General features: G+C 49.4%; 3 protein-coding genes across 3 annotated transcripts; all 3 read left to right on the plus strand.

The window, feature by feature from the left end:
* On the plus strand, nucleotides 1-1,347 carry GUITHDRAFT_156407 (hypothetical protein). The gene is made up of 5 exons (XM_005819058.1): nucleotides 1-120; nucleotides 558-729; nucleotides 931-991; nucleotides 1,072-1,119; nucleotides 1,231-1,347. The coding sequence occupies exons 2-5, from the start codon at nucleotides 559-561 to the stop codon at nucleotides 1,272-1,274; spliced, it is 324 nt and encodes a 107-aa protein (XP_005819115.1). The 5' UTR covers nucleotides 1-120; nucleotide 558; the 3' UTR covers nucleotides 1,275-1,347.
* An 853-nt stretch (nucleotides 1,348-2,200) lies between these two features.
* Nucleotides 2,201-3,854, plus strand: GUITHDRAFT_156409 (hypothetical protein). Its single transcript, XM_005819059.1, has 2 exons — nucleotides 2,201-3,026; nucleotides 3,400-3,854. The coding sequence occupies exons 1-2, from the start codon at nucleotides 2,269-2,271 to the stop codon at nucleotides 3,569-3,571; spliced, it is 930 nt and encodes a 309-aa protein (XP_005819116.1). The 5' UTR covers nucleotides 2,201-2,268; the 3' UTR covers nucleotides 3,572-3,854.
* A 1,235-nt stretch (nucleotides 3,855-5,089) lies between these two features.
* On the plus strand, nucleotides 5,090-7,393 carry GUITHDRAFT_156413 (hypothetical protein). The gene is made up of 8 exons (XM_005819060.1): nucleotides 5,090-5,144; nucleotides 5,204-5,661; nucleotides 5,717-5,805; nucleotides 5,851-5,904; nucleotides 6,296-6,358; nucleotides 6,582-6,626; nucleotides 6,689-6,775; nucleotides 6,979-7,393. Exons 1-3 carry the CDS (start codon nucleotides 5,135-5,137, stop codon nucleotides 5,762-5,764), a joined length of 516 nt encoding a protein of 171 aa, XP_005819117.1. The 5' UTR covers nucleotides 5,090-5,134; the 3' UTR covers nucleotides 5,765-5,805; nucleotides 5,851-5,904; nucleotides 6,296-6,358; nucleotides 6,582-6,626; nucleotides 6,689-6,775; nucleotides 6,979-7,393.
* Nucleotides 7,394-7,621: the final 228 nt, after the last annotated feature.

The raw sequence follows: 7,621 nt of genomic DNA on the forward strand, positions 1-7,621 counted from the left end.
GGGCAGCTCAACCATTCTTATTCCCTTGCGTAGAGAACGGCAATCATTGGATCCTAATCGTGGCAGATGCTAACACAAAAAGAATACACATCGTCGACTCGCTTAGCCCTTGAGAGAGACCTGGGGACAGTCAGAAGCCAAAGGGAGGCACAGTTTCAATTGGGGGGCGCACAGCGAATGGACCTAGCATCACTCATGGCGACGATTATCACCGAGGCAATTAGCGATCAACAAGAACACTGTGACGACACGGCATGGAGGGCATGTGTGTCAACTGGGCTGCAACAAACAGACGGCTACAATTGTGGAATTTTCGTTTTGCTGCATCTGCTGCTGATCGCAAAGACACGAAGGAAAACACAACAACAAGATATCTTCAACACAGGGAGGCAACAAGGCGTCCCCCCCCATCAGCAATGGCTCATGCGAACAAGACATCTGCTGCTGGATGGGCTCTGGGGGGGGGGTATGGAACATGTGCACACGCGATGCATCTGCAGAGCTCTACAGCACGCGCAAGATACAGGTTACAAGGAATGGCAAGCTGCAGAGCTCACCATGGAACGTATACCTAACCGGATGGAAAGGCGAGAAGACGGCCAAGAACGCGCAGGCGATCTACAGGCGACCCAGGCATCTGAAGATGCACGGCTACAGGAGAGATTGGAAGACGAGCAGGAGCAAGGAGGACAAGGATCAACGAAGCTCATAGCCGCGACGGTCCTGCAACTACAAGACAGGTCAGCACAGGTAGACATCCTGACGTCCTCCCCTCCCCCACCTCCTGCTTCATGCCCCGTCTCTCCACTCCAGCCACCTCCTCCGCCACAAGCAATGCACACAGCGCCAATCTCGAAGAATGACAAGGAGACAAGGGGAGAGGAGGAGCTACCAGGCCCAACAAAGATGCAAGATGGGAACTCGTCTCACCTTCAATGGGCAACGGGGGCGGAGGAGCAAATCCTGCCAGCAGGCAGCAAACCATCCACGACTACCACCGACAGGTCAGTGCAATCAGCATGGGTGGAAACGCACAGGAAGGACAACGCCCCTGGCAACATCATTTCTCACAATGTCAATGGATGCAGTCAATTTGTGCTGAAACACATCCTAGGATACCTGATTGAAACATATCAACCAACAGTCGTGCTACTTCAAGAAGTTTTGGTCGGGGGAAAACGAAAGGAGGCAGATCTCCGAATGATGATCAAGAAAGAATGGGGATGCTACCGAGTGTTCATGACGAAAGGTGCAGGGGAGGGGAGAAAGGGTAAGAGCGATCTTCGCCTTGTGACGCTCGTACATGCGGACCTTCTCCCTCGTCCCTCCCCCCTGCTCTGCCGCCGCGCTGACATGTTGGAAGAGCAGAATCTCCAAAAAAGAATACAACTTTTACAGATCGGAAAAAAAGAACCGATAGGGATCTGTAACATCCACTTTCCTACTGCAGCGCAAGGGGAGGATCAAGACGAGATGTGGGCAACGCTGAGCCAGATGCTCAAGACGGAGCCAAGTGTCAAGCTCACCATCATAGGAGGCGACTTCAATGCATCTCGACAACATCCAGAGATCCTCATGAGAGTCGGATACGGGAGCAAATCGAGTGTGCACCGTGCAGATGAGAGAATGGAACAAGGCTTAAACGAACTTGGACGATCACAGATGGTCACTTGCGAGAAGATGAGCAGAAGCAGCACGCACTTCACCTTCTCCACATGGTACAAGCAGGGCCATCACCAAGCAAAACTGGATCATGTCTTTGCATTACATCATCCATCTCGCACAGTAAGCTTAATATCGCAGACCGCAGAGGATTGCATCATAGGAGCCGCAGTCGACCACAGAGCACTTGTAGTGAATGTGAGCTCTCTCGATGCTGAGGGTAAGCAAGCCATCCCAAAGATTGAAATCCTCCCGCAAAGGAGGGATCGAGAAGCAACCCCTCGACGAAAGAAAAGGGTGGTCGAGATGGACAAGCTATCGGGAAGACTAGGCGTGGAATGGGCAATAGCACTTGATGAGAAGATAAAAGCGGCACAAGCTCTACATCAAGATTGCGACATTCTCGAATTGATAACAACAGCCCTCCCCATCAAGGAAATTCCGCTACGAGGCTCCAGCGGGAAAAGACATGCATCCAAAACTCAAATGGATCTGAAGCGAAAAATCAAGCAACTTCACAAGGACTTAAGAAACGCTTCAGAAATTCCAGACTTTATTGATCGCGCACACAAGGAGTCGAGCTTACATGCAGAAATAAGAGAGAATATGACCAAATTCAAGGAGATCTGCGCAGCACAAGACCAAGAGATATTCCTGAAAATATGCGAAGAACGAAGAAGACGCTTGGGCACGATAGGGAGTAAAGAGTCTCAAAATGCAATGGGCAAGAAGTCAGACTTTAAGCCCAAAGCCCCAATGCTGAGTCAACTGCCAGAGAAGTGCCACCCAAACACAATCGAACTTACGTCATGGAGAGATCTCCAGCCAGCGATGCAACAGCCGGAGACAGCATATCTTCAAGAACTGAACCCGTTAATCGAGACATTCCTCCAGAGCAACTCCAAAGAATCAAGCAAAACCTTTTGGAATGCAAGACATCAAACCATGCTGCACGTCGAGGTTCTCGGGGCGAGGAACCAGGCAACACTGACACAAAAGCTGTTCATAACTCTGGCGCCTGCACACGCAATCGTACCCATCATCCGAGGACTGATCACACAGCCAGGAGGGTGGCGCCTGGAAGGATACAAAAACATCGAGCAATTCCTCCCCATGAGATTGGCAAGAGATCTAGAAGATGAAACCCACACGGCAACCTTCTTTGCAGTCAACGGATGTACCATGAACGGAACCTGTGCAAGAGCTGAATGTCAAACAAAAGGACGACTGATCCCGTTATATGACAAAAGCCAGAAAAACGAAGAAGCATCAATCCTCTTCTTCTGCAAAAGCTGTCAATCACTGACTTCCGTCAAACCACCGGACTTCGAACCCCCAGAGCAAATCAATCAACACCCGACCAGGGATGTAGAGATAGCTTACCCGCTGGAGCCAGGCGAGATCCAAGTATGGATTCAAAAACTGGCCAACCGGAAAGCAGCAGGCATGGATTTGATTTCAAACGAGATTCTGAAAGCTCTGCCTGACAGTGCAAAGGAGGAAATAGGCAAGACAATCAGCCGAGCCTTGATCGGAGACAAGCAAACACTAAAGATGCTCGCGAGAGTTAGGCTCCTCCCAAAAAATGAGATATGTCACGTCTTGGAGAATCAAAGACCTATATGCGTCCTCTCCTCGATAACGAGGATCTTCCAGGCAGTCATAGCGCACAGACTGGCAAAAGCTGCTGAAAAACATAAGCTACTCACTAACAACCAGGAAGGTTTCAGACCAGAGGGAGGAACGATCAGGCAGGGTCATCGGCTACTCAACATCATCGAGGAGGCTCAGAGTAATCAACACGACCTCATCCTGCTGTACCTCGACTTTGCAAACTTCTTTAACAATGTGGCAGTCGAATCCATTGCAAAAATCATGGAAGTATACGGCTTTCACCAGTGTGATGTAGACGTCGCAATCAGTTGTAGCCAAGGGATAGCGCTGCAAATTCAGACAGAGAGGTTCGAAACAACAGCCATCCCACTTCTCAGAGGATTACCCCAAGGCAGCCCCGCAAGTCCGCCAAAAACAAATCTTCTGCTAAGCATCTTGTCCAAACAGCTCGATCAACAACAAGACGAGATTGCAACTCAACACCCTAATAATCTGTCATTTGCAGACGACCTTGTCCTGATAGCACATTCAGTGAGAGAGATGAAAACGCTTGTCCAAGTGGTAGAGCGATTCTGTCGATGGAGTGGATTAGAACTGAACACGAAGAAATCTGAAATCACCAGCTTTGATTATCGGCTAAGAAGGGAGATCCCAGGAACACAGACCATCAAGTTCTTCGACAAGGAGTTTGTGAACCTACCACCGACGAAATGGTTCAAATATCTAGGGATCCGGATCAGCTTGTGGAGACCAGGAGGAAGAGGCAACAAGGCGCACACCTGCCCCTTCACGTGGGGGGAGAAAGAACACATCTTGGAGAAGACAAAAGAACTGACAAAGCTGATTGAATCATCTGCTTACTCGGCAGCCCAAAAATATTACCTGGTGAAGGTAGGCATCGTCAATATATTTAGATACTCGGCGGTACTGGTGAGCTGGTCTTGGTCAGACTTACAAACCTTAGATACCCTCTGGACCAGAGCATTCAAAAGAGCTATGGGATTGAGCAAGAGTACAAGCAACGCTATCTTTCACCTACCTTGGGACAAAGGAGGCCTCCAACTCCCCCATCCAGCACCCATCTTGGGAAGGGCGGCGATTCGGTATCTAGAGAAAGAAACGAATAAGAAATGCAGGGTGGATGATGATATCAAAAGCAGTCTGATCCACAAACTAACATCATGGTGCAACCAATGGGGGTGTCAAACAATAAACCAGCTACAACGAGAAATCAGATCGGGCAGACTCAAAGAGAACGAAGAGATAAGAGGACCGGAGAGACTCGCAATCTGGATAGCGGAAAAAATGCAGACCACCATCAGTTGGGAAATGATTGAAAGCAAGATGAAACCGGGGACAATAGCCATCTTACATGACCTGGAGGACAAGATGCTCTCAGAAGAAAACTCCCTGCGGTCCGGAGAAAACTCCCTACCTACATCTCCTGCTCGGCAAGGCTGGGAGAGTTTTGCAAAGGCATGGAGACTACTGCCCCAAGTAGGCTTCCACTCCATGACAAGTATCTTACCCGTCCCAGATACCGAGGGCATCTCCCTGCACCTGCCCATCCGACTCTGGCCATTCCCAAAGCAAAGGGAACAAGCAGAAGAAATCCTTGCACAATATCTGCAAGCGAATGTCATCTGGACAAAACTCGGACTTGAGCAGGCAGGAACAGGGAAGAGAAGAAGGCCAGCCAGGGAGGAGGGGAAGCCTCTAAACAAGAGAAGGAAAGGAAAAAGGGAGGCTAGCCCACATGAACTTCAGCCACACAAGAAACTAGCCAGACCGGACCAAGGGAGAGAGGAAACGAATACGAAGGCTTGTACCCGGGTAATTTTGAGGCGGTGGCTCCAACATGACCCCACCTGTTATGATGAAGGAGGGAATCCGCAAGAAAGATTCTGTTACACTACAAGCAATATACCTTTCAAAGTTCAAGGGAACATAGCCATCTTTGAGCGATCTCAAATTGAAGAAAGCAAGACCATGGATCCACCAATAGAATGGTTGGAAGCGTCACTGGACTCGGCTCCCTTCGCATCTGCAACAAGGGAAGAGGACGGTAATAACCGAAGAGACTGCAATCAAAGCATCCATCTGTTGCTGGAAATAGTTAATGCATTGGACGACGGCGAAACAGAAGCTACAGCATGGTGGCAACATCTCGAGGAGGTAGTATCAGAGGTTCGCCAAGAAACAACACAACCATTGGCATACGAGTTTTTACAACATCTAGCAGAGATTACAGCATGCGACATCAGTACATTTCGTAACTGGCCTACCCTACACACACATCCCCAGGCTCTGGACAAGAAGAGAGCAAGGGAACCGCACAGAGTGGTGGTTTGGATGGACAAACAAAAGAGATTTCGTGAACAAATCCTGGATACAATGCATGTCATTCTGATAGGATGGAAGAATAACATTGATGAGATACCAGAAGGTTTTGAAATTATCAGCCGGGTCCCGAAAGGCGCTCAAATAGCTTATGCAGCAAACTTCTGGCAATCAGGGAATAGGTGTTTGATGAAGACTGCAGAGGAGTTATGGATACTAGTTAGGCACACACTCCCAACATACTTACGAGTCCAGCTTCAGGACAACATCCTCCCAACGTATGAGGAGCTGTGTAACAGACGAAGGGATCAGATCCAGCCGTCCAGCGATCATCAAGGCGGAAGGCATCATCATCAAGGCGGAAGGCATTTCACAGCAGCTATTGAAGGAGACATCATGCAGGGCAGAAAAAACAGATCCATGCGAGTAGGATATGTTCTCCAACAAAAAGAGATGACGTCAGGAGGAGGGATGAAAATCAATGGGAAGTGCAGCATCATCCGAGCGAACACAATCGCAATCGGTTTACTTCTGCAACATGTCCTTGAGGAAGGAATACAGATCAAAAGGGGAAATCAAGTCACAATAATGTACCAGTCCACACGTTTCCACCGCTTTATGACAAATACGTTGCGAATGGATACCATGCGATACGAAGACGAACTGCTGGAGGACTTACATGATCGGTTACTCACTTGCATGAGGAAACTCGAAGGGAGGGGAATCAGGATCCGACTCCAACTAGCAAAAGAATCTCATAGACACATTCAAGAGGCAAAGGAAATGGCCAAGCAAGCAAAACAAACATTTGCCTCGGGATGGGAGAAAGCAATCTACGATAGTCCAATGGAATTCATCATTGCAGGAGAAGAAAATCCTACATCAGGATTCGATCGCTTGAAGAAATGGGACTAACAGACAATGGTGGCAAGGATTCGAGCGGGAGACCTCACCTTGACAGAGAAATGACAGAGAAATTCATGCTCGAAATGCATGTGGGAAGAGATTTACTAGGGAGAGGGTTCAAACAATGCGAAGGGTCAGTTACGCGAACAGCTATCCAAGCGATCACCTTCTCAGCACCGACGAGGAAGAAGCTCTTTCAATGGGGGAAGACTAACTCACCATGTTGTCCTCACTGTCCAGACCGAGAAGAAACCTGGGGTCATGTTCAGCTAGCGTGCAAGCAGTTCCAAGATATGATTCAAAAAGCACACAATGAAGTCATGAAGAAGATCAAGGTAAGACTGCAGCAGAGTTGGAGGAAACAAAGGGTACAGGTCAATTCATGGTGGGACACCCCAATACGCAGCGTGATGGAAGCGATGGGGACTTCAATGCACCGAGAAGGGCACTGGATACCTGACGGTTGCTGCTACTTTGCAAGCATCAAACGCATTGTCCTCATCGAATTTGCAAGGACATCGGAGTATGACGGAGTCGAACAAACAAGCCTGGAATGCCTGAAGAAGAAATTTCAGGAAAAGGAAGAGAAATATGCCCCCCTACGAGCAGAAATCACAGCTTTGCTACCTGACCATGAAGTTGAACAAGCAACATTCATAGCAGGAGTGAAAGGATCGATCATGGAAAGGGAATGGCATGAGAATTTCAGGGTGCTAAGGGTGGAAGACACGGAATGGGAAGGCATCAAGACAGCAGCAATCAAGCAACTGCTGGTGGTGCAACACATGCTATGGACGGCAAGAAGGGGAAGCGAGTCGACCTAGTCCGATGGGGGGCAGGCGCGGCTCATGGGCAAGCCACCTATGGAGCACAGGCAGGGAAGGAAAACAAGCCTAGCACCAAGGAGACAGGCGCAGCTCAGGGTCATGGAGGGAAAAGGTGGGCGACTGGGGGGGGAAGGGGCAGGACAGGCGCAGCTCATGGTCTTGGAGGGAAGAGGCGGGCGAATGAGGAGGGAAGGGGCAGGACAGACGCAGCTCAAGTCATGGAGGGAAGAGGTGGGCGACTGGGGGGGGGGAAGGGGCAGGACAGGCGTGGA

Source organism: Guillardia theta (genome assembly GCF_000315625.1).
Source record: "Guillardia theta CCMP2712 unplaced genomic scaffold GUITHscaffold_247, whole genome shotgun sequence".
Lineage (NCBI taxonomy): Eukaryota > Cryptophyceae > Pyrenomonadales > Geminigeraceae > Guillardia > Guillardia theta.

Bases quoted from the DNA above. Each gene is read 5' to 3' on its own strand.
- GUITHDRAFT_156413 (XM_005819060.1), top strand. The intron at 5,662-5,716 runs CTGGATACAATG...TTGATGAGATAC, and splicing joins AGAGATTTCGTGAACAAATC to CAGAAGGTTTTGAAATTATC.
- GUITHDRAFT_156409 (XM_005819059.1), top strand. From the start codon at position 2,269: ATGACCAAATTCAAGGAGATCTGCGCAGCACAAGACCAAGAGATATTC. The intron at 3,027-3,399 runs GGATGTAGAGAT...TTCAGACCAGAG, and splicing joins ATCAATCAACACCCGACCAG to GGAGGAACGATCAGGCAGGG.
- GUITHDRAFT_156407 (XM_005819058.1), top strand. From the start codon at position 559: ATGGAACGTATACCTAACCGGATGGAAAGGCGAGAAGACGGCCAAGAA. The intron at 992-1,071 runs CTACCACCGACA...ATCATTTCTCAC, and splicing joins AGGCAGCAAACCATCCACGA to AATGTCAATGGATGCAGTCA. The intron at 1,120-1,230 runs CTGATTGAAACA...TGGGGATGCTAC, and splicing joins TGAAACACATCCTAGGATAC to CGAGTGTTCATGACGAAAGG.